Genomic DNA, 27,077 nt, shown 5'->3' with positions numbered 1-27,077 from the left:
TCCAATTACTTTTGGTCCCTTGAAAAAGAGGAGGCTATGCATTACAGAGCTATGATTCCTAAACCCTTTCTCCGATTTGGATGTGAAAACTCTCATATTGCAGCTGGGAGTGTGCACTTTCAGCCCATATTATATATATAATTGTATTTCTGAACATGTTTTTGTAAACAGCTAAAATAACAAAACTTGTGTCACTGTCCAAATATTTCTGGACCTAACTGTATATCATCTTTTAATCTTTTACTGTGTTATTAAGGCTGTGTGCCCACGGGACATTGTACCCACAGATATATCCGCAGGTACGTCTGCAGGTTTCCTGCAGCAGCTCCCCGGAATCCGCAGCTATCCATTGCTGCGGGATTCCAGCGAAACTTCAGCGGTAAACCTGCGGACATTCATGCGACTTACCTGCGGATGTCCCGGCTTCTATCTCCATAGTGGAGGGCTGGGACTTTTGCAGGTATTTCTGCAGAAATAATTGACATGCAGTTACGTGCGGCTGTAGGACATCCGCAGCATATTCCGCAGCCGCACATACCGCAGCATGGACACAGCACTCCCTTTGTCCCATAGGATAACATGGGGAGTGTCTGTACTTGCTAAAATCTCCGGATTTATCTAGAAAATCCAGATAAATCTGCAGGTTTTCTGCGGCAATATCCGCGGGTACAGAGTCCCGTGGGCACATGGCCTAAAGGGGGCTTTACACGCAACGACATCGCTAACGAGATGTCGTTGGAGTCACGGAATTCGTGACGCACATCCGGCCTCGTTAGCGACGTCTTTGTGTGTGACACCTACGAGCGTCCGCTAACGATGCAAAATACTCACCAAATCGTTAATTGTTGACACGTCGTCCATTTCCATAATGTCGTTGCTGATTTTGGACGCAGGTTGTTCGTCGTTCCTGAGGCAGCACACATCGCTACGTGTGACACCCCAGGAATGACAAACAACACCGTACCTGCGTCCTCCGGCAACGAGGTGGGCGTGACTTTCCTGCGGCTGCTCTCCGCCCCTCCGCTTCTATTGGACGCCTGCCGTGTGACGTCGCTGTGACGCCGCACGAACTGCCCCCTTAGAAAAGAGGCTGTTCGCCGACCACAGCGACGTCGCTAGCAAGGTAAGTATGTGTGACGGGTACTAGTGATTTTGTACGCCACGGGCAGCTATTTGCCTGTGAAGCACAAACGACGGGGGCAGGTGCAATCGGCAGCGACATCGCTAGGTCACTGCGTGTAAAGCAGCCTTAAGGCTACGTGAATACTATCCATAACTAGGTTGATTAATCCTGAGCATCATATTTACATTGTTAAATGTCTAAAACATCATAGTAATAAAATATTGGAAGTAGCGGTATTTCATATATTTAAGCATCGTGAAAGTAAACCCTACCCCAAGTATAATCCCTGGCAGGAATTTTTGGCCTTTTTGGTGTTAGGCTTAAATATAAACTCTACCCGAAAATAAGATCTAGCTGCAGTTCAATAATTAAGTGTTCATGCATCTAAAAAAAAGTTAAAGAATACTGCAGGACACTTCATTAAAGAAAGCAGACATCCCCAAAAGAGAGAAGACAGACCCCACAGTCATACTTACCAGACCTTGAACAGGAGATTGTGAAACGTGAGGTCCTGCGGTGGAACGCACGCACACACACACTCGGTGATACCGTTCCACAGCACTGCCGGCCGGAAGCAATATGGTACCACCAGATGTTTCTGTGTGTGTGTTATGTATGTATGATGTTCCTGCAATCCTGATGTGTCTAGGTGTGAGTGTGTGATGACTGGAAGCAAGGGAGGACCACTGTGGAGAACACAATGACCTGCTGGGAGTACCTGCTGTGAATGGCAGGAGGACTTGGGAGTGATGCAGATGTCTGGGGTCTGGCAACTATAATTCTCCTGGGGGATATTTCACTTTTTTGAGGGGTAATCTTAACCCCAGGCCATGTTTCCCCAGAACTAAGCCCTCCCCCTGAAAATAAGCTCTAGCATATTTTTCTGGGCAAAAAATAATATAAGACACTGTCTTATTATTGGGGAAACACGGTATATACGGTAGGTGATGTGCAATGGTTCCAAAAATGTGTAGTTTTAACATGCTTTTACTGGGGTTATTCCATCATTCCCCTAAACTACAACTACATTACCTGCTCATTTTCCTTGGTGCAGCTGCTAGAAATCCTGCTGACTGGCAGTTATTCTGCAATGCTGTACACGTCACATCAAGCGATGCCAGTATGTGATTGGTTGCCTTAAATGATTGTTCGTCTATACCCAACAAACAATCATTTTGGTTAAAAGTTTTCATTTTGAAGAACTAATATGTATGGAGGTTTTAAAGGGGTCATCCCCTTTCCGTTTCTTACAAGATGCATTAATAGTATAAAAAATAATACTATACAATCCTCCCCAGAGTCTCTGCTCCTAGTGCTAACTGTTGTCTGCGGCGCTAATGTTATGTTGACAACACTACCGCCAATCAGTGGGCTCAGTGGCTCTGAGCGGCTCATGACGCCTACACTGTCACAACCGCTAAGCTCAGTTATCGGCTGTACTACTGTCAACGTGACAATAGCGCTGCCGACAACAACAGACAACGGGAGCAGTAACGGAGACTCAGCACTGGACGCCGGAACAATGAGTAAGGCCCTGTATGCACTGGAAAACAGAATTTTCTTAAGAAAATTCCGCAGAGTCTGAAAGATTACCGCACCCACGGTAAAAAACCGCGGCAAACCGCATCCGAAAACCGCATGCGGTTTTAGCGCAGTATTGCCGCGGCATTACCATGGTTTTGCCGCAGTATTTTTTACCGCGGTTTTGCCGCGGGATGGTACATGTGTTTTAATGCATTCAATGCAATAAAGCACAATGAAAAAAAAAAAAAAAGTAATTTTTCTTCTGAGATAGATAGTAGATAGATGGATAGAGAGATAGCGGACAGATCAATCAACAATCGACACACTGCATTTCTCCCGAGCGGTATTGTGTTCACATTACCGGCCGTGGGAAATGCCCTGTAATTACCTGTCTGCAGGCTCGTTGCGAGGCTGCATTTTGTACAGTGTCAGTCGCAGCTGGATGCAAGCAACGTGGCACCTCGGAGGATTACGCCGGAGCTGTGTGTTTGGGGAGGGGTTAATAAAATGGTGAAAGAACGGGCTTTTTGTGTTTTATTTAAAATAAAGGATTTTTCGGTGTTTGAGTTTATTCACTTTACTTACAGGTTAATCATGAAAGCTGTCTCATAGACGCTGCATGATTAAAGCCTGGACTTAGTGGCGGCGATGCGCTGCCATTAACTCATTATTACCCTTTTTTTTATATGTCTGTTTGATTTGTATGTGTATTCTATATTTCTGTGTCTGTGTATGCGTGCGATATGTGTGTATTCTATGTCTGTGATGTGTGTGTTTACTCTCTGCTCCGCTTCCTCTTCCTGTCATAATGACATCACTTCCCTGCAAAACGAAGGGCAGTGATGAACATTATGTCCCGAAACCGCAAAATACTGGAGGGAATAACGCAGGAAAACGCAATGAACTGCACAGAATTTACTGCCTGCGTTATTCCCTGTGGGATTTCACGATTACATTACAGTCAATGGAGTGAAATTCCGCAGGGAATAACGCAGGAAAACGCAATGAACCGCACAGAATTTGCTGCCTGCGTTATTCCCTGTGGGATTTCACGATTACATTACAGTCAATGGAGTGAAATGCCGCAGGGACGTGCGGAAAAGAAGTGACATGCAATTGTTTTCGCTGCGGGAATCCCGCAGCAAAACATGCAGCTGTCAAAATCCGCATAGTGCGCACAGCATTTTTTTTCCCATAGGATTTGCTGGTGAATCACTGCAGAGATGTTATGAGCATAACATGCAGCGAAACATGCAGCAAAACCGCAGGAAATCCGCGGGAAAAAACAGTAAGTGCGCACAGGGCCTAAAGCACAGTTTTTTTGTTTTATTACTAATCAAGCTTATAGGAATATTTTTTTTTAAAGGGGCCACCCCTTTACAGTGTGTTTCTGACATCTCGCCTCAGGTTGTTTTATCACTGGGTCCTTCACAGGTAGTTTATTTTAGAAGTACAGGCCAAATAGATTCTTGGCTCCCTAATAAAGCACAATAGAGTTGAAGACTCAAACACTGGTAACGATTAGGCATTAGCTTAATGCATTGTGCCGTCTGCTAAGATTTATTCCTCAGAAATTAGATTTGTTATCTGGAGTGATTCCCAAAGTCTTCGGTGAAGTCAATCACAATGACTGGGCATTTTTTGCTGCTAGGACTCGGTTCAGATGACTGTCATGTGGGCATGATAATAGGTAAAATAAGGATCTGAGCCTTTCTAGTCACGTCATATACTGACAATACAATTACAATGCACTAGTGCAGTCATGGCATTTTAACCATTGGGGCTTTAAGACTGCTAGATATTTGTCAACGAGTGTTCTTAAAAACGATCTTTTCAGAATTATATTGCTGTGTAAACAGTAGGATAACTCGATGAAATGATATTTTTTTGCAGTGTAAAACAATCAGTTCTCTTGGCGATGTATTGTCCTGTGAAAATAGCAGTCACACTGCCAAAAACCATGGCGGTCTATGCACACTGAGCGCTGTGTGAATCCCATTTTGCAGGGTTATTCGGATATAAGCCCCAACAGATCCAATGACCGTTGGAGAAAATGCTACGTGAACCCAGCCTTAGGAGTGTTTTTGTTTAGCAAGTATAAAGTAAAAAACAAGTCACTTCCCACAATAACTAATTAACAATGATAGGTAGTTTACTCTTAATAAACATATACCATTGTAATTGTGCAAATGAAAAAAATGTGGATATGAAGATGCTCACATATGGCATTCCCAGCCGGGGTTTGGAATAATATTGTATACTGTACTTTCACTTTCTCCTCAGCATTCAGAAGTCATTGATTTAGCATGACCTTTAAACATTTGGGCTCCCGAAGTAATCCTTTGCTACCTCCCACCTAAATATGTTACCCCTTTGTCCAACTCTCTCTGACTATCTAATTTGGACCCTACAGTAAATCTCACAAGACTCCATTTCCCCTTTCTCCTCTCCTTATAATTTTACTAGGTCCAGAAACTAATATTTTGTATCATGTCGGGCTGTGGGTAATTGTACAGCTGGTATTTTTATCACAGGATCTTACTGGTTTTTATAAGGAGCTATAGGCCCAGCTCTACTGGGATTCTGGAGAACAAATCAGTCCTCACACTTCCTGGCCTGACTCCTTTTTCTAGTGGGAACAAAGGTGAGGAGGAAGACAATACTTTTAGGGGCAATCTCATTACAGTGTACAGATATATATTTTGTGACGGTACAGAGATCTTTCAAATGAGCTTTTTACCCCTAAGCCTGTAACGGTGACAAGTGGGCAACCTCTTTCTTTGGAGGAAAGAAGGTTTCTCCATCACCTCAGGCAGTGATTCTTTACTGTAAGAGCGTAAGATTGTGGAACTCACTTATGATGTTGTAAATAGTCGATTCACTAAACAAGTACAAGGAAGTCCGGGATGTCTTCCTTGATAAATATAACATTACAGGTTACGAGTACTAGATTCTGTGATAGGAACCAAGGTTGAGTCACGAATCAGTTTTTCCAGTAACATGTGGTAATTTAGTATCTGCCCCGTGTTTTTTGCCTCTTTCTGGATCGACATGTTAGGATATAGTATGAACTTGATGTCTTCTCTCATCTGCCGACATCCACCATTCCATGTTAGACTCTAGTTCATTGCTACTTTTTCCGAGTCAGGACTTTAAACCATTGTTCCTGACAAAATGGGAAAAAAGGTTCACTAATAAATCCTCTATCGCTAGTAATATCAGGAGGTAGGTTACAAATTACTGTCTAATGGTATTATGTCCCCCGAAAACTTTATAATATTTCTCCCTTTTGTTAGCCGTGCAGATTTGCAGAGTGCTCTTTAATACACATATTTTGTAATTGCCCAAAGATCCTTGACATTTGGAAAAATGGTAGACGTAGACCCCGATTCATTAAGGTGTTTTCATTAAGGCCCCGATTCATTAAGGCTCTGCCTCTTTTGTGGATCGTGTGACATTGTTATTCACGTGATTTCTGCAGTTCTGCAGTGGTCCCTTCTCTCGCCTTGGATTTGCACGTATCATATACATCCAGAAGATGTGGGAGAACAGTATCCCTCACTTCTTCCAGATGAAAGTGATTTCTAGCAATGTCACGCAATCCCCGGGAAAGGTAACGCCGTCACTGCTGGAACGGTGCCGGCACCAGATGTGTTATTTTTACATGGGGGAAACACAGGTATTCAGAAGGGGTTGTCCACGTAGAGGACAACCCCTTAAAGACTGGCATGCAAAACATCAGTCTTAAAACACCACTCTAGCATTTTTTTTATTTCACAGCTGGAGTGGTGCTTTAGATCTATGTCCCCTGCCGCCAGTCTTATGCTCACTCTCTGGCGTCTACATTTGTTGCTGTTTGGGACCTGCTGGCTGCTCAGTGATTTATGGAGCGAGCTGTAGGTCACTCTTCCGTGTAAGTCTATGAGAGCTTTCTTCTGGCTCTCATAGACTTGCATGGAGAGCTTGTTGTAATGTAACTTTTGCCTTTGGCCAGTCAGAAGTTGTCAAGATGGACCAGAGTGGAATCGGTAAGAGGTGAAGAGACTGGAGGGTAAGTATAATACCGGGAGCAGGAACCTTATGTTAAAAGCACCACTCTAGAGCTTTAATGAATCGGTCAGTGCACAGATCTATTTTTATTAGTAGTTTATGACCTCTATTTTAGGTACATGTAGGAAAAGCATTCTTGCAATGCTCTATCAATGATATCTGATCAGGTATGCCAGCGCACTGGAATTCCTCATCTCACCTTCAGTAATCTTACAGGTTCATAAGGTGATTTTCTGAAATTGTAAATGCTCCTCACATTGCAGTGTGACCCCATAGTATGGATGCCATGAATAATACCTCAGTGCTCCTTCTCCTCTCTGAGTGTTTAGGCTCTTTTCGTCTTGCATTTTTTGTATATTTCTCTGCTTTGGCAGGTAATTCTATAAAGCACATATTTTGTTTATTTGTGGAGAACCTAGAATAGACTTGGGTGATCCAAAACTTCACAATTGAATATTCCAAGTACCGTACATAGTGACAAATGCCTTAAGGCCGCTTTACACGCTGCGACATCGCTAGCGATGTCACTAGCGATCGCACCCGCCCCCGTCGTTTGTGCATCATGGGCAAATCGCTGCCCGTGGCGAACAATATTGCCGGTACGCGTCACACGTACTTACCTTCCTACCAACGTTGCTGTAGCCGGCGAACAACCCCTTTTTTAAGGGGGAGGTTCGTGCGGCGTCACAGCGACGTCAGACAGCGGGCCACCAATAGAAGCGGAGGGGCGGAGACCAGCCGCATTAACGACACGCCCACCTCATTGCCGGAGGATGCAGGTACGCTGTTGTTCGGTGTTCCCAGGGTGTCACATGTAGCTATGTGTGCTGCCTCAGGAACGACGAACAACCTGCGTCCAGAACGAGCAACGATATTTGGGAAATTAATGAAGTGTCAACGATCAACGATTTGGTGAGTATTTCTGATCGTTAGCGGACGCTTGTAGGTGTAACACGCAACGACGTCGCTAACGACGCAGGATGTGCGTCATGAATTCCGTGACCCCTGCGATATCTCGTTAGCGATATCGTTGCATGTAAAGCAGCCTTTATGCTTCTGCCATAGGTCTATGTTGGCCATGTTGTGGTAAAGTTATTGCTTTATGCTTGTTTGATTTGTATTACACATTTTGAAGAATATTAAATAAAGAATTAAAAAATAGCACACTGCTGAATTAAAAGTGGGCAGCACTAATTAATAATTTTTGAAAGCACAGTACAGTTTTACAGCAGCTATGTATAGGTCAACCATACTTCTGTAAGTATAGGGGAACTTTACATTGGTCACCATTGTTCTAAAGAACAGGAGATGTGGTATGATCAGACCATGTTCCTGTATGGTCAGACACGGCCATTACACAGTACATAGCAGAGGCACACATATATAAGATTATCTCAGCACAGGAACATTTTTTTAACACATCCAATTGTGGAACTTATTATTATTCCAAGAAATATTGATTAAAATGAACTTTAAGATTCATTTTGTTTGTGGTAAAACCCCTTTAAGTGATGACAGGCTGAGCTCTTGCTGGGCTTGGGACAGCCCATAGACCACTCTCGACCTAGTTTGTGTGATGCTTAGATGTCTATTTACTCCACAAAGAATAGCCCATCAGCGCTAAGAAAATTATTAAGTATACTACATGGCACTATCGGTTTAGTAAAGAGAAGTCTACTGACAGACTCCCTTTATTATACATGAGAGAGCTGCTTTGTTCACCTGGGTTTAGTTTAAAGTCACCACTTGAAAACATTGTAATGAATAATTTATTTTGGAAACTTGAAAAGTAGGAAAGGAAACTTTTATACAGTAGTGTATCAGTGATAATGGTCATTAGGTATCACACATTAAACAGCTATTTAAAGTAATCAAGAGGGATCAAGTATCAAATGGATGCAAAGATGAGGTCAACGTACGGAGGCAATACTTAAGTAACATCGCAGGAAACGAAAACAGTACAAAAAATATTGTGAAATCATAGGACAGAGTTTTATAGGAAAAGTGCCATGCTCATGTCATAGCACAGCAATAATAGTGATGTCACAACGCAGAGGTAATACATGCTGATACCTCTGCACAGGATGAAAAAGTGATGAGTGATGTCACATCACATGTTTAGTAACCAGAACAGAGGTGACCACACAAGCATAAGGCTGACTTCACATGATGACCATGGCCATAAAGTTAAAAAATAATGTTCACAGTCATATCACAGCACATGGATGAATGAATAACACTGTTCTATTGCCAAATTGGTTCAGAGACGAAAACAGTTAGGCGGGCTTTACACGCTGCGACATCGCTAGCATCGGCTAGCGATGTCCAGCGCGATAGCACCCGCCCCCATCGTACATGCGATATATGGTGTTTGCTGCCGTAGCGAACATTATCGCTATGGCAGCGTCACACGCGCAAACCTGATCGGCGACGTCGCTGTGACTGCCGAACAATCCCTCCTTCAAGGGGGGAGGTGCGTTCGGCGTCACAGCGACGTCATCAAATGGCCGGCCAATAGCAGCGGAGGGGCAGAGATGAGCGGGACATAACATCCCGCCCACCTCCTTCCTGCCTCCTTTTCCGGTGGACGCAGGTAAGGAGATGTTTGTCGTTCCTGTTGCTTCACACACAGCGATGTGTGCTGCCGCAAGAACGACAAACAACATCGTACCTGCAGCAGGAGCGACATTATGAAAATGAACGACGAGACACAAATCAGCGATTTTTGTCACTTTTACCCTCGTTCATCGTCGCACCTAGGCTTTACACATTGTGATGTCGTTACCGGCGCCGGATGTACATCACTAACGGCGTGACCCTGACGATATATCAGTAGCGATGTCGCAACATGTAAAGCCCCCCTAAATCTTAACTTATTTTGTGATGGTGAAAACCAATATGATGCTTACATTTGCTGATTGGTTCTATTTTTCAAGATCCAGAGGAGGTTGTAATTACTTATGCCACTTTTCATGCAGTCTTATAGAAAAATTGCATTCTTATTATTTCAGCATTATTGCATTGTTAGTATCTAGTCTATTACACCATCTGTTTAGTCTATTGAACCATCAGTTTTCTATCATCTTAGGGTGACCAATCAAAAAATGCCAACTTGGCTCCAATGATGTAAGCCTAATTACAGCTGTATCACCTACTTTTATAAATGCTCTCTGTGTAAGTTATATACCGTATTTTTCGGACTATAAGATGCACTTTTTTTCCCCCAAAATTTTGTGGGAAAGTGGGGGATGCATCTTATAGTCCGATGGCTGCGGGGAAGGGGGGTACGGTGATGGTGGAGCGGGTCATCGGCGGCATGAGCAGGCTGTAGCAGCGCCTACCGTGACCTAGTGGACATGGTCATTAGCCTCATTTCATATGCACTGAATCCCGACGCCCATCATCTCTCAGCCCTGAAGCCGGCGCTGACAGGTGGGCGGGATGATGGGCGGGGGATGCGTGCATACTAAACAGTCAGCCCACGTGATCATCCCTGGCTCCTACAGCCTCGAGTGAACATGTGTGGCTATATTCACTGCCCCCTGTGTATCATCATAAGCGCGGGGGGCAGTGAATAAGTATACTCACTGGTCACCATTCCCTGCAGCATCGCGATGACCTCCTGTCTGCCTGCCGCTGATGTGTGTAGAGAGCGAAGCGCACAGTGATCACATCGCTGTGCGCACAGCTCCATACAGGTCAGAAGCGCTGCTGCTGGCACAGACAGGAAAACAAGCGATGCTACGTGGAGTGAGGAAAGGTGAGTATAAACGTTTTATGTGTGCCACAGGATGCGGGCCTAATTCCAGGATGAGGGCATATTCCAGGATGAGGGCATATTTATCAGGATGGGGGCTATACCAGGATGGGGGGCATATATACAAGGATGGCGATAATATACAAAGCAGCAGGATCATTACCAGGATGCGGTACGTTAGTAGAGAATTTGGGGACATTACCCCCATAACAGTGTCAGCAGCAGATCCTCGCCCCATAACAGTGTGTCATGACCACATTTTTTGCTTAAAATTTTATTTTTTTTATTTTCCTCCTCTAAAGCCAGGGTGCGTCTTATGGTCTTATAGTCCGAAAAATACGGTAGTTTTAGGAGGTCTTAGCTTAGTTTCTTAGCATATTGACATGTTCCCATATGCCTTGTTCTTGCAGTAGCAAAGTGTAGTTTTTGCTACATATGCAGAGAAGTCACTTTTGCTTCACAACTGTGAATCTTGACTACCATGATAAGGAAAGCCTACAATCTGTATTTTGTCTGCAGAATAGGAGATCAAGACTACAGTTGGGCTCCACACATATGTGGCAATAGATGTGCATCACATCTCACCTAGTGGTTCCATGGGAAGAAGCAATCTAAGCCTTTTGCAGTCTCAATGATCTGGAGAGAGACAACCAATGACACTACAAATTGCTATATCTGCATGGTGCCCCCATTAGGAAAGGAGTTTGCAGAAAAAATGGAACTTTACAGTATCCAAACATTTCATCTGCAAAAAGCACCAGAAACATTTTCAGTAAAGTGAGGAAGAAGAGGGCACTAGGTGAAATGGAGCATCTTCCTCTCACAAGCCAGATTTACTGTTACCAACCTCAAGTGAACCACATCTTATAACACAAAGTGAACTGAATGATCTTGTTAGAGATTTGCATCTGTCCAAGATAAGGCTGAGCTCTTAAGCTGGTGTCACACTAAACGACAGCGACAACGACGTCGCTGTTACGTCACCATTTTCGGTGACGTAACAGCGACCTTGTAAGTCGCTGTTATGATCGCTGCTTAGCTGTCAAACACAGCAGAAGCAGCGATCATAACGTCGCTGTGCTACATGTGCAGAGAGCAGGGAGCCGCGCTTAGCGCTGGCTCCTTGCTCTCCTGCAGCACACATCGGGTTAATTAACCCGATGTGTGCTGCAGCTACATGTCACAGTTCAGAGAGCAGGGAGCCGCGCTTAGCGCTGGCTCCTTGCTCTCCTTGCTACAGTATGCATCGGGTTAATTACCCGATGCATACTGCAGCCACATGTCACAGTGCAGGAGCCGGCGCTGGCAGCGAGAGCGGAGGCTGGTAACCAGCGTAAACATCGGGTAACCAGGGAAAGGACTTCCCTTGGTTACCCGATGTTTACGCTGGTTACAGCTTACAGCAGCTGCCAGTGCCGGCTCCTGATCGCTTCATTTCGTCGCTCTCTCGCTGTCACACACAGCGATGTGTGTGTCACAGCGGGAGAGTGACGACCAAAAAATGAAGCTGGACATTCAGCAACGACCGGCGACCTCACAGCAGGGGCCAGGTCGTTGCTGGATGTCACACACAGCGACAGCGACGGGACGTCGCTGCAACGTCACAGAAAATGGTGACGTAGCAGCGACGTCGTTGTCGTCGTCGTTATGTGTGACACCAGCTTTAGGGGTACTTCTCACATAGCGAGATAGCTAGCGAGATCGCTGCTGAGTCACGTTTTTTGTGACGTACCTGTGACCTCATTAGCGATCTCGCTGTGTGTGACACTGAGCAGCGATCTGGCCCCTGCTGTGAAATCGCTGCTCATTACACACTGCTCTGGTTCATTTTTTGGATGTTGCTCTCCCGCTGTGAAGCACACATCGCTGTGTTCGACAGCGAGAGAGCAACGATCTGAATGTGCAGGGAGCAGGGAGCCGGCTTCTGGCAGCTGCGGACGTTGGTAACCAAGGTAAATATCGGGTAACCAAGCGAAGCGCTACCTTGGTTACTAGCGCCCGCCGCGCTCAGGCTGCCAGTGCCGCTCCCTGCTCCCTGCACACGTAGCCAGAGTACACATCGGGTAAATAAGCAAAGTGGTTTTCTTATTAACCCGATGTGTACTCTGGCTACGAGTGCAGGGAGCCAGCACTAAGCGGTGTGCGCTGGTAACCAAGGTACATATCGAGTAATCAAGCGAAGGGCTTTGCTTGGTTACCCGATATTTACCTTAGTTACCAAGCGCAGCATCGCTTACACGCGTTGCTGGTGGCTGGGGGCTGGTCACTGGTCGCTGGTGAGATCTGCCTGATTAACAGTTCACCAGCGACCATGTAGCGACGCACCAGCGATCCTGACCAGGTCAGATCGCTGGTGGGATCGCTGGAGCGTTGCTAAATATGACGGTACCCTTAGGTTCCAGAGTACAATATTTCTTTGTTCCGCATCTGTGATAAAGATTTTGTCGTATACTTTTTCATGGAGGATGATCTTGTGGCATGCAACAACATCAGCATTTTAATGGAAGCTCTGAAGATAAGCCATAATCCACAGGACTGGAGGGTCGAATGGTCCAAAACAAGCCTAAAAGCCATCTTGCTGCATATTGGCAATAATCTGCCTTCAATTCCAGTTGGTTATGCAGTGCACATGAAAGAAACCTATGACAACATGAAAAAACTGTTAAGGTGCCTGAACCAACATTTGTGGGCCCTCTGTGGTGACTTAAAGGTGGTTGACCTCTTACTTGGTCCCAAGATACACAAAGTGCTGCTGCTTTCTGTATGAGTGGGATAGTCGTCCAAGAGGATATCACTCCAATAAAAGACTGGCCTCTCTGACATTCACTTCAGTCAGAGTAAAAATGTCCTGCATCTGACCCCCCTAAGATTTCATTACCACCAATACTTCCATATGATGTTGGGCCTAATGAAGAAATTTGGAATGGCAATGGATAAAAATGCAAAAGCGTTCAACTGTCTCATTGATAAATTACCAAGGTTGAGTGAAGCAAAGATAAACGAAGGAGTCTTTATTAGACCTCAGATTTGTAGGTTTTTTCAAGATGAGAAGTTTCTCCATTTTTTGCAGGGCAAGGAAAGGGCTGCATGGGTAGCATTGGCATTAGTGGTAAGTGATTTTTAGGGAACTGAAAAACAGCTATGAAGAGTTGATGGAAAATCTCCTCAAAACATATAAGCATCTTGGCTGTACCTTTTCTTTAAAGATTAATTTCTTACATTGGCATCTAGACTTTTTTTCCACCAAACTGCAGATAAGTAAGCAACAAGCATGGTAAGAGACTTCACCAAGATATTGTGGCTATGGAGAAAAGATATCAAGGAAAATGTAATCCATTAATGCTTGGAGATTACTGTTGGACAATTGTAAGAGATGATCCAATGCAGGAGTACAAGAGAGAAGCAAAAGAGAGTTGTCACTGAATAAGGACCAAATATTGTAGTGCATTTTCTGTAACTGCATTTGTAATAATGTTTTGACGTTTTAGTTATTTGAATTGTTGCTAAGTTTCCTCTAAATTGATATCAGAATATTGGCATAACAAAATATTCTGCATCTTTATATTTGCAAAAATAATAATGTTTCAAAGTACTGAAGCTTTTATGCACTAATTATATGCAGCAGTTAAAAGAAAACTCATTGATATAATAGAAAATAGAGCCAATTAAAAATGTCATTGTCAGATGTGAATTCAGTAGGTCAGAATCATTAATAAATTTCTCATTTCATAACTGAACCTGACAACTTTTGAAAATATGTAGAACAATGTAATTAATACAGTAAATTCACAACTTAGAGGTGATGAACATGACCATGAAGCTAAAAGACAATGCTCACCATTACATCATAGTGCAGGGTTAATAAACATTTGTATACCATTATGTGGCCTTATTTAAGGCTCGATATCTTACTGCTTTTTTTGTAGTCTTGTAACTATGAATCATCTATTCCGGTTCACGGAAAGCAACATATTTTATTTTTATGATGCTACAGCTTTGTTGCGAGCGTTGTAATTTCATTGTTTTATATAAGTGAATGGGTGAGATACCATATACAGGTCATAAACGTGTAGCCATATGGGAGGCAGCCATATTGTTTTACTTCCACACATCACCCTACAAAAACTAGATTTTATTTTCAGCAACTTCTATTGGTATTTTATTGCTCGCAGGTTCTGGCTCCTATCGTATGACTGATGTTTATGTTCCTCCTATTATTTGTCAGTCGGTGATGTACACATTTTTAGCCAGGGGGTTGTACTGGGTGATTTACCGTAATGTACTGCAGGCTTCCTGTGACGTCCTCCTGCCTAAGTGAGTATTCCATATACTGGATTTCTACATCTGTTTAATGGTGATTTGCCATTATCTTTACATACTGGTGTTTACATGCCTGTTTCTTGGCTTCTTTTATCTATCACAGCATTTTCCCTTCATGTTAAAGAGCAGATGGCCAGAGAACGAACCTTACCAACCAGTTAATGGCTTTTAGAGTACTCTGGACGTGTTTGTAATTTCCCAGGGGCCATAATGAGCGAGAAAATACACTTTTGTATAGAACATATCCACTGTTTGGGCTATTTGTTTTAATTAGTGGTTATAAACAGGCTTTGTATGCGTTGAGTTGTTAAATGTAAGACTTTAAGTGCCTAAAATCTCTGTATTTGATATAAAAAAAAGTTCACTGTATTTGCAAAAAAAGCAAGTGATTTTATCCTGTGGCTGTTATCTAACTATACTGTTTAATTCCGATTTTTGTTATTTCCCAATACTTCAGCATACATTAGCCTATTATTATATACCTAAGTTCGATGGTGCATTACTTGACACAATATTCCAGGAACAAATTAAAACAATTACAAAACAATGTGCCGTAAAGGCAAATATAAGAAAAAAATTGTAAGATATATTTGGTAGAAAGGAGCCTTGCTCACATGAGCTTACAATCTATAAGAGTAAGGAATAAATGCAAGATGTCAGAGAAAGGTCATCAGCTCTAGACATCTCGGAGGCAGGGTTTCAGTACTGCTTCTGGGTCTCTTTAGGACAGGTTATGTGCTTGTGGAAAGAGGTAAGGGCATATGGCAGTCATTTGGCTGCCTTAGCTTGGAACGTTCTCTATATTCCAGAGGGAAGAACCACTCATGCTCATAACATCACTCATTCAAGCAGACCCAGCTTATTCATGTTCTACATAAATGGCCACTCATCTCCTGTGATAACAGCCAATTGGCAATTTTTTAGAAAAGAAAGAATGCTAAAAATATGTATAGTGAATATAAGAGAATTCCTCTATTAATACGGTATAAAAAAATACATGAAAAGTGGCTACAGATATAGCAAATTTCTCTTTTAAGGTTAATCTTTGTATTTCTGGCGCAAATTGATGAAATATCAGAAATTAATAAATGGTAGAAACTTAAGTCCGCTTTACACTCTACAATATATCTTACGATGTGTCGGCGGGGTCACATCGTAAGTGACGCACATCCGGCTTCGTAAGGTAAATTGTAGTGTGTGACAGTTACGTGCGATTGCGATTGAATGTTAAAACGTTCATCGCATGCACGTCGTTCAATTCCTAAAAATTGAACGTCAGATTGTTCATCGTACCCGGGGTAGCACACATCACAGTGTGTGACACTCCGTGAACGATGAACAGATCTTACCTGAGTCCTGCGGCTCCCGCCGGCTATGTGGAAGGAAGGATGTGGGCGGGATGTTTACATCCAGCAATCTCCGGTTCTCCGCTTCTATTGGCCGGCTGCCACGTGACGTCGATGTGACGCCGATCGTCCCTCCTACTCCAGGAAGTGGATGTTTGCCGCCCACAGCGAGGTCGTATGGATGGGTAAGTACGTGTGACGGGGGTTAATCGTTTGTGCAGCACATTCAACAAATTGAACGTGCCGCACATACGGTGGGGGTGGGTACGATCGCATACGATATCGTATGCAAAATCGTAACATGTAAAGCAGGCTTTAGACTGTAATTGTAAAGATGCTCCAAATTTATCATGCAGCATAAAGACTGTCCACTTTACATTTTCTCTGTCTAAGAATTAGTTATGGGGCTCATTCAGACGTTCAATTTTTTACATATGGGTGCTCTCCATAGTTTTCACGGATACCATTCGTACCTGTTATAGTCTATGGGACTAATACACATGCCTGTGACTTTTCGCAGGACTGAGGAGTCCCAACAAGGCCATAATACAGACCACTATGGTGAAGAGTTAAAGGTTTATTATGAAGCAGGGGAGGACACTGACAGCCTGGGGTCCCTGTGCAAGAAATTGTGCCTGGGCCCCCCTCCTTTTATGTTGACCAAGCTACAAATATAGATATTTATGTATATACATATATATATTGCATAGTGCCTTCTCTTGTTATACACATTACCATACCTTACATATCGGATTATGTTGTTATTTTTGCTATTTATGGTGCCCTGTCTTTATTTCATAGCATCCTCTCTTGTTGGATATAAAATGACATGACTTCTGATGATACCTGGTAAAGCTTCTTTTCTGATGGAGGAGCTAATGTACTGGTCTTCTGGTCAGATGCTGCTTCATCTGCAGTAATTTTATATATAACAAGAGTGGATTATATAATAAAGAGAGGGCGCTGTGAATAACAAAAATAACGTGAATATGCTATGTAAGAGTCGGTGCTATACATAACAATTGAGGACACTATGTAATAAGGGTCGGTGCTATCATAACGAGGATGCTAATAAGGGACAGTTTTACATAGTAAAAGAGGAAACTGTAAGGACAATGCTTTACATGGTGAGTACACTAAATACTATTGGACGGTGCTTTACATTAATGCTAAATTCCTGCATCCGTTTGAAGTGTCTATGTGCTATCTGATTTTTTTCTGGGACAGCGCACATTCTCACTGAGTATGTTTTCTTTCTCATAATCAGAACAGCTCATGCTCCAAGTCTCGCAGATCTCATTCTCGCATCCGTGATTTTCACAGATATGTGAATGGATCTATGAATGAATCTTGTGCCGTCCAATAAAAAAATCTGGCAATGCATGGACTTATCACACGAATGTGAGAATGTGGCCTAAAGGGTTTAACAAATACAGTATAACTCCAAGTCATACAGTACAGAATAAATATTTTCAGAAAGTGACTTATTACTGACGTCTGATTAGTTTTCTGTTGTTTCTTCTCCATCTAGTCAGAACTTCTTGTCTACGTCTTTAGCCACTACTCATCTTGTCACACTGAACACTGTAGCCCTCAAAATAACAAGTTCACATACAGTATATTGTATACATACATGTGCCTCCTGAATAAAAAATCCCCCACACTGCGCCCCTGACTTCAAATATATACCCCACCAATAATATACAAGTAGCCACACACCATTCACAATATAACGTAATAAATAAGCCGGCTCTGTGCCCCCCACTAACTAACTCTCCCCCCAATTAATTTCAAGGCTATGTGTACACGTTGCGTTTTTGGCGTGGAAAATATGCAGGGTTGTAAAGTACAAGAAAATTTAATGTACATGTTGCTTATTTTTTTTTCTTGCAGACTTGCTGCAGATTCAGATCTGCACCATATCAATTCTTGCAGTTGTTTTGCAGCGTATTTCACCCATACTAATGACTGGGAAAAATATGCAACAAAAACGCATGTAAAAAAATATGTATTTTATGTAGTGTTCTTCTTGCGAACGCATCAGGATTTGCAGTAGAATTTTGTGCTGCAAATTCTGAACGTGTGCACAAAGCTTTATTCTCAGTCCTGTGTCCTCAACTCCCTCCTACAATTCATTCCTGCTATCTTCATAATGAATTGGATTGCGGGAGAATATGCTCTCAGAGTCTAATAATAAATTATGGTGTGGGGGGAGGATGCTATGAGGTCTTAATTAATTTGGGGTGGGGAGGATGCTATGAGGGCCATAGAATGAATTGTGGGGTGGTGAGGATGCTTTCATGGCTATATAATGAATTGTGGGTTGCTGAGGACACTAAGGACTATATAATGATTTGTGGAGTGGGGAGGACTCTATCAAAGCTATATAATGAATTGTGGGATGGGGAGGACACTGATGACCATAAAAATGAATTGTGGGGTTGGGGGAGGACACTATGTGGTCACAAAATGAATTGTGGGGTGGGGAGGACGCTATGAATTCCATTTAATGAATTGTGTGGTGGTGAGGATGCTATCATGGCTATATAATGAATTGTGGGTTTGGGAGGACATTGAGGACCATATAATGAATTGTGGGGAGGACTCTATCAGAGCCATATAATGAATTGTAGGATGGGGTGTATGCTATGAGGACCATACAGTGAATTGTGGGGAGGACAATGCCGACCACAAAAATGAATTGTGGGGTGGGAAGCACACTGAGGACCTTAAAAATGAATTGTAGGGTGAAGAGCACTCTATCAGAGCTATATAATGAATTGTGAGGTGGGGAGTATGCTATGAAGCCATATAATGAATTGTGGGGTTGGAAGGACTTCCACATATACGTAACATCACCCACTTACCCTCATAAGTAACATCACCCCCTTCCCAACATACGTAACATCACCTGCTTCAACAATGCAGCCCCACACAAGTAACCAAACCCTTCCCCATTAAGCCCTGAAGCACACAACCCTGCGTGCATAACATAACCCCCTTCCCTATGCAGCCCCCTGCATGTAAAATCACCCCTTTAATCATGCAGCTCTCAGCACACATCACCCCCTTCGCTATGCAACCCCCAGTTTGAAGCCCTAAACCTAAACCTTCCACACTCAGCCCTCAAGCACGAAGCCCCCCAGCAGGTAGCACTACAGCATACAGCCCCCTAACAACTGTAACATAACCCCCTCCTTCCCCAAATGAGTAATATCACCCCCTTTCCTACACAGCTTCGCAGCACTCAGCCCCACACATAGAAGATCACCCCATTCGCCACCCAGCCCCATTTATGTAACATCCCTCCTTTCCCTGTATAATCCTCCAATATGCAGTCCTTTCCCTATACAATCCCCCAATATGAAGCCTCCATGTAGGAATATCCACTTATTAATATATATTAATGCCCCCTAAAAAACAACATCACCTTCCATCACTCACATTTAGCCCCTCACTTCTTGGAGCAGCCCCTTAGTCCTCTCAGTTTGACCTCTCTATAGCCATCATCATCTCCAGCAGCTACAGCACAATGCTGAACACTGGGAAGATGGGACCAGCTCCCTACTGCAGCAGGAAGCCCCGCCCCTTCCGGTGACATCATTACTTCACAGGATTAACTACATTCTAGCCATAGGGGATGGATTCCTGCTGCTCCGCTCCCTGCCCGGCGCATCGCTTATGATTGATTAGGGCAATCTGGCCGTTGGCCTCCAGATCATCGGGCTCCAGATAACAGGCCAGATTGCCCTTATTACTAACCGCCCTGCATGTGCCCCCCTTAACCTCTGGACCTTGGGGCTGCTGCATCGGCTGCACTGACAGTATGTCCGCCAGTGTCATGAGGGGAATTTTTAAAGTCAATTTAACTTGTTGCTGCGTTGCTACTATTTGTGCCAAATTTATTAAATTGCTTTATGATGTTTGATAATTTTGGTGCACTTTTAGAAAGAACACTTGTCTACAGCTGATTTTCCATTATTTTTCTACCTCCCAATTGTAATGAGTTTGTGAATTTTTGTGCAACATTTTTAAAATTCTGAATTTATAACCGCACCCAGAACACACCCTATTTTTAATGGCGGTAAGCGCAGAGTGAAATAGAAAAAAGTTATCTTTTTTTGTGAAAATATAGTGTGTAACTTTTTTCTACAAGTTTTCAAAGACTTAAAACTCAGCAGGTTTTTGCTATGTAATCTGAAGCCAGCTTGCTGCAAGGGTTAACAGAACGTTCAGGCATGCCTATTTTATCACAGTTCAATTTTTTGTTTATTAGCTATGTTTGTTTAAGCAGCAGGACTAGCAACTCTCAGAGCACAGAAGTAATGCTGTGATTGACACCTCTTTGTCCATGTACAACCGCTATAGAGAGCCTGGGTGGGGTCAGCTCCCTGGGCTCAGCTACATAACTAAAGATAAAAATTCAGATTGTGTCAGAACAGCTGCAGCCAGTAATATAAGTGATACATAGTTGGATTCAGAATCCCCTTGCCTGCTCTCAGATGAGGTAGCAAAAACCTGCTGACAGATTCCCTTTAATATTTTCATGGCAGTTTCCTGGTGTAGATTAATGTAAAATATAGTGCTTTGGCCAGCATCCATATTTACAATTCCCCTGCAGCTTGGTTGGTGAGTCTGGAGCACACTGCTTTTGGTCAGACTCCGACAGACCATAGTACAGAATATACTTCATAATATATTCAACATTCTTAGTAGTGATAACTTATTCCAACCAGAATAAGAAGTGGAGGACTGCAACTATCACAGATTTAGGGTGCTTTCACACATCCGTTTTTTGCCGTCAGACACAACCCGGTGATTTCCAGAAAAAGCGGATCCGGCGTCTGTTGCTGCCGGATCCGTTTTTTTCGTCATAGACTTGCATTACAGCCAGATTGTGCCGCATGGCATTGCGTTACATCCGGCTTTCGCCAGATCCGGCGAAATTTCTGTGTCCGGCTGCCGGAAAGGACGCACAAGGGAACTTTTTTTGTCACGGGCAAAAAACTGTGCCAATCCGGTGCCGTGCGGCGTGCTGTAAAATGAAAGCCTATGGGCGCCGGATCCGTCGTAATGCAGCAAAAAATGCATTCCACCGACGAATCTGTTTTTTTAACTGAGCATGCTCAGATGTGTAAATTCCTTTCTGTTTAGAAAATATCCCTCTCTGTCTGTCGGTCTCTCTGTCGGTCTTTGTCTGTCGGTCGTTCTCTCTCTCTCTCTGTCGGTCTCTCTCTCTGTCTGTCGGTTGGTCGGTCTCTCTGTCTGTTGGTCTCTCTCTCTCTGTCTGTTAGGCTGGGGCCACACGGGGACTACTGCGATCCCCTTGCATGAGACTCGGCTCGTGCTGGCAGTACAGCAGAGCCGAGTGTCAAGCGTGTGTCCTTGCAACTGAGGTCCGTTCGTGCGAGCTGACCTCAGCTACGGGGGGCGGGCTGGCACTCAGGAGGGGAGGGAGGGATTTCTCTCCCTCTCTCCTGCATAGTCGGCTATTGCCATTCTCGCACTGCACTCGAGGTAAACCGGTGTACCAAGAGTGCAGTGCGATTTTTCTCTCGCCCCATTCACTTGAATGGGTGCGAATGAAAGAGTCTCAGCTTACAATCGCAGCATGCTGCGATTGCTTTCTCGGTCCGATTAGGGCTGAGAAAATAATCGCTCATGTGTGCTGTCACACAGGCTAGAATTGGTCCGAGGGGAATGCGATGTTTTATCACACTCCACTCGCACCGATTTTCTCGCCGTGTGGCTTAGGCCTTAGTTTCTCTCTCTCTGTCGGTCGGTCTCTCCCTATCACCCCCTCTCTCATACTTACCGATCACCGGCGTTGCGCTGTACAACTGTCACAAAGCTTCCGCGGATTCGCCTGCTTTTCAAAATGCCAGCTGCTCATTATTCCATCTGGTATTCACTGCTTCCCCCGCCCACCGGCGCCTATGATCGGTTGCAGTCAGACGAGCCCCCACGCTGAGTGACAGCTGTCTCACTGCAACCAATCACACCCGCTGGTGGGCGGGTCTAAATCTTGCAGTAAAATAAATAAATAATTTAAAAAACGGCATCCGGTCCTCCCCAATTTTGATACCATCCAAGGTAAAGCCAAGGTAAAGCCACATGGCTGAAGGCTGGTATTCTCAGGATGGTGATGACGTCACTCAGGTTACCCATGCCACCGCTGGATTCTTGGTACAAACCGCTACAATGGATCTATTTTTTTACCGGATCCGTCGCATCAATTTTACCATAATCTGCGCCAGATCCGTTGTATCAGGCACACACCGGATTGTGCCTGACGGCAAAAACCGGATGTGTGAGAGCACACTAAAGGCCCTGTCATACATACAGATAAATCTGCGACAGATCTGTGGTTGCAGTGAAATTGTGGACAATCAGTGCCAGGTTTGTGGCTGTGTACAAATGGAACAATATGTCCATGATTTCACTGCAACCACAGATCTGCCAAAGATTTATCTCTGTGTGTGACAGGGCCTTTAGGCTATGTGCGCACGTACATGCTGAAATTTCTGCAGTGATTTGGCAGCACATGTGCGCTGCAAATCGCTGCAGAAATACTGCTTAATGGATGCCGCATAGATGCCGATTTCATGCGCTCGGGATGCTGCCTCTCCCATAGACAGAGTGGGAGCTGCATCCAAAGCGCACAAAAGAAGTGACATGCTGCATTTTTAAATGCAGAGATTTTGACAAATTTTTTACTCTCAAATCGTGTTCAAAAAAGCATCGTGCGCACGGATTATGCCCAATCTTCATAGATTATGCAGGGGACGCAGGACGCATGCGCTTACGCTGCAGTGCGCACATAACCTTAGAGTATTTATCTCTTTTTTCAACTTCTCCTCATAGCAACGTGCTGTTTGTGAGAAGAAGTTATAGACCTAAGGTATATTGTGGAGCTCCTTTCAGGCTTCCCCTAATACACAATTATTTCATTCCCATGGCTTAGCCTGGGAATTGTGCAGTGGGTCTGCACATACGCACTACTATGATGTCACTGAACAGTCTGGGAGAGGCACGTCACTACTGACATTCTGCCTACTGGCCAGTGCTCAGGAGGCTTTGAGCCACATGACTTGTAGACATGAAGTTAGCCATATGAGATAGAGACTGTCGTAGACATCCCCGATTCTCTGTCAAATTGGTAATATAAATAAGAAAGTTGTTTGTTATGGCATGATGGACACATCATAGGAGAAGAGTCTAACCTGACCCTTTTAACCATTTCACCTGCTCCTCACGAGACTTGGTAGGGAAGTGATTGCTACAGATCGGTAAACTGATCTACAATCATTCACCCGTGTCTTATTGACATGCCGTAAACGTTATTTGCGGGAAAGCCCCTTTCACGTGTACCTTATTCCAATCACAGATGTTTTTTTTTTCCTCTGTGAAACATTGTTCTTCTTTCATACATGCTCACAATACCCTACCTGCCGTATTGATCTCTTGCTGATTCTCATTCCAGGGCGAGTTACTTAATCCTTGTCGCTGTGATGGATCTGTGAGATATACACATCAGCTCTGCTTATTAAAATGGATTAGCGAACGAGGATCGTGGACCTGTGAGCTGTGCTGCTATAGATATCACGTCATAGCAATTAAAATGAAGAAACCTTGTCAGGTAAGAAACTTCCACAATGTGTATGTGTACTCCTGAAGAGTATCTACCACAGAATATGTATGGCCTACTTGGAAAATCCCATTCTCAAAATTAAAGCTCTTGACCTCCTTGCTAAATGTGGACATAGCCTTCTGTCCAGAGGGCAAAAACTATCCATAGCTCTGTGCTATTTACTTGCCGATGTAATTAGCATATTAATCCTTTGTTTGGGCAGCAGTTACAAGGAGAAAATTAAGTTCCACTTCCATTCACTGAGGCGATGCAAGAGGCTGTTAAGGCACTGTTACACGCAACGACGTATCTAACGATATATCGCCGGGGTCACGGATTCCGCATTGTTGGCGACGTCGTTGCGTGTGACACCAACGAACGGCCGTTAACGATGGAAAATACTCACCAAATCGTCCATCGTTGACACCTCGTTCGGGTTTAAAAAATCGTTGATTGTTGAGGACGCAGGTTGTTCGTCGTTCCCGAGGCAGCACACATCGCCATGTGTGACACCTCGGGAGCAACGAACTGCAGCTTACCTGCAGCCGCCAGCAATGAGGAAGGAAGGAGGTGGGCGGGATGTTACGGCCGCTCAACTCCGCCCCTCCGTTTCTATTGGGCGGCCGCTTAGTGACGCCGCTGTGACGCCGAATGTACCGCCCCCTTAGAAAGGAGGCGGTTCGCCGGCAACAGCGACATCGCTAGGCAGATAAGTCCGTGTGAAGGCTCCTAACGATTTTGTGCGCCACGGGCAGTGATTTGCCTGTGACGCACAAACGACGGAGGCAGGTGCTTTCACCAGCGATATCGCTAGCGATGTCGCTGTGTGTAAAGCCCCCTTTACAGTTACACCTCACTACACAGTGAGCGAACTGTATTCACTCCTCAGCACAATGATTAACAGCCAGCTCTGCACACGTATGCTGCACACACATGCTATAGAGCAGGCTCTCAATCAAAATGCTTACAGTTTGCTCACTGTGTAGTGAGCAGTGATTATTACAACCCCTCTAGAAGTAAGCAGCTGCTGGGAAAAATTACTTATTTTTCTCCCTGTAGCTGCTGCTCTGTAAGGCTAATTACCACTATATCTGCAGGTAATAATGTTTCTTGTCATGATTTCACAGCATTTTACCTGCTAATTACCACTATATCTGCAGGTAATAATGTTTCTTGACATTACAGGCTCCTTTTAATTCCTTCTAATAGCCTATGTAAGACAAAAGCCACTGATTAGCATCCATCATCAGCCTCTGCTAAGTGTATATCTTGGGAAGCATCAGTGACATGATAGTTCATATATAGGGAGTTACCATTGCAGCTTCCTATTGACAGACTACAAACATGACAGAGTTTCCTCATCCCCTTTATGATGACATCTTCCACTGATATGCTTTTGGAGCACTCGCTAAGCACACGACAGCTCCCTCTCTTACCAATGCCATTAACAAGTTGGTCTGTGTCCATCCATCATCCTACCCCTGACTAATCTGCCTATCACACAACTTCCCCAAATAGGGGCAATAAGATAAACTGTATTATATAATTAACACTACCTAGATGAGGCTGCCAGACTCCAGATCACTTATTTCTGCACCATTAACCATAATGTACGTTCTGATATGCCTTAACATATGGCTGCAGAACACATTACTGAATTGTATTATTTGTTTATATACAGATGGATAAAGAAGCTATTTATCTGTATATCATCTGCAAGGGCATCGACACTGCAATGGATGGACTCAGAGTGAAAAGTTAAAGGGAATCTTTCTCCAGGTTTTTGCTATGTAAACTGAGGGCAGACCAAAGTGTCACTTGCTGGCCTGCATGCTGTCATTTTGATAAAATCACTGTTTTATCTTCTGCAGATGTAACAGATCACTGAATTCTCAGCTCTGTGGCACTCTGTCCACACCACTGATTGACAACTTTCTATGCACACTGTGCATAGGCTGAAAGTTTCCAATCAGTTGTTCGGCAGGGTTATACAGAGTAAGAGGCTACATGCCATGAAATAACTAGTTCTGTAGTGATAATCTGCTGGACAAACACTGATTTTATTGAAACTACAACAAGCTGCCCAGTAAATGACACATCATTGGAATCAGTGTTTCTGCCCCTATATCATGGTGCTCTCAAACTATACAGCAAAAACCTGCTGACAGATTTCCTTAAAGGAAAGCTACCATCAGAAAGTGACTTATCGTTTAAATAAGGTTTTTGTATTACATTTTTTTAACCCCATAATGAGTGATGATGTACATGTATGTCATCGGTCGTGTCCCTGCCTTGGAGGTGGGCTCAACATGCTGAGCCTTTATCTTTCCTGTAAAATGACACAAAAAGCCCCCTAAAGCCCCAATATAGGACATACAGTTAGGTCCAGAAATATTTGGACAGTGACACAATTTTCGCGAGTTGGGCTCTGCATGCCACCACATTGGATTTGAAATGAAACCTCTACAACAGAATTCAAGTGCAGATTGTAACGTTTAATTTGAAGGTTTGAACAAAAACATCTGATAGAAATTGTAGGAATTGTACACATTTCTTTACAAACACTCCACATTTTAGGAGGTCAAAAGTAATTGGACAAATAAACCAAACCCAAACAAAATATTTTTATTTTCAATATTTTGTTGCGAATCCTTTGGAGGCAATCACTGCCTTAAGTCTGGAACCCATGGACATCACCAAACGCTGGGTTTCCTCCTTCTTAATACTTTGCCAGGCCTTTACAGCCGCAGCCTTCAGGTCTTGCTTGTTTGTGGGTCTTTCCGTCTTAAGTCCGGATTTGAGCAAGTGAAATGCATGCTCAATTGGGTTAAGATCTGGTGATTGACTTGGCCATTGCAGAATGTTCCACTTTTTTGCACTCATGAACTCCTGGGTAGCTTTGGCTGTATGCTTGGGGTCATTGTCCATCTGTACTATGAAGCGCCGTCCGATCAACTTTGCGGCATTTGGCTGAATCTGGGCTGAAAGTATATCCCGGTACACTTCAGAATTCATCCGGTTAGTCTTGTCTGCTGTTATGTCATCAATAAACACAAGTGACCCAGTGCCATTGAAAGCCATGCATGCCCATGCCATCACGTTGCCTCCACCATGTTTTACAGAGGATGTGGTGTGCCTTGGATCATGTGCCGTTCCTTTTCTTCTCCAAACTTTTTTCTTCCCATCATTCTGGTACAGGTTGATCTTTGTCTCATCTGTCCATAGAATACTTTTCCAGAACTGAGCTGGCTTCATGAGGTGTTTTTCAGCAAATTTAACTCTGGCCTGTCTATTTTTGGAATTGATGAATGGTTTGCATCTAGATGT

General features: G+C 43.8%; 1 protein-coding gene across 4 annotated transcripts in view; it reads left to right on the top strand.

The window, feature by feature from the left end:
* The window catches only part of MARCHF11 (membrane associated ring-CH-type finger 11), a 90,326-nt gene that overhangs the window by 47,881 nt on the left and 15,368 nt on the right, over nucleotides 1-27,077 (top strand). For all 4 annotated transcript variants that reach the window (XM_075316501.1, XM_075316502.1, XM_075316503.1 and 1 more), the window contains exon 3: nucleotides 23,604-23,759. In XM_075316501.1, the coding sequence (XP_075172616.1) occupies nucleotides 23,604-23,759 (156 nt within the window). The remainder of the gene's footprint in view (nucleotides 1-23,603; nucleotides 23,760-27,077) is intronic.

This window comes from Anomaloglossus baeobatrachus, chromosome 6 (assembly GCF_048569485.1).
Source record: "Anomaloglossus baeobatrachus isolate aAnoBae1 chromosome 6, aAnoBae1.hap1, whole genome shotgun sequence".
Taxonomy (NCBI): Eukaryota; Metazoa; Chordata; class Amphibia; order Anura; family Aromobatidae; genus Anomaloglossus; species Anomaloglossus baeobatrachus.
The sequence above is the reverse complement of the archived record's forward strand: the minus strand, read 5'-3'. Positions and strand labels throughout refer to the sequence as shown.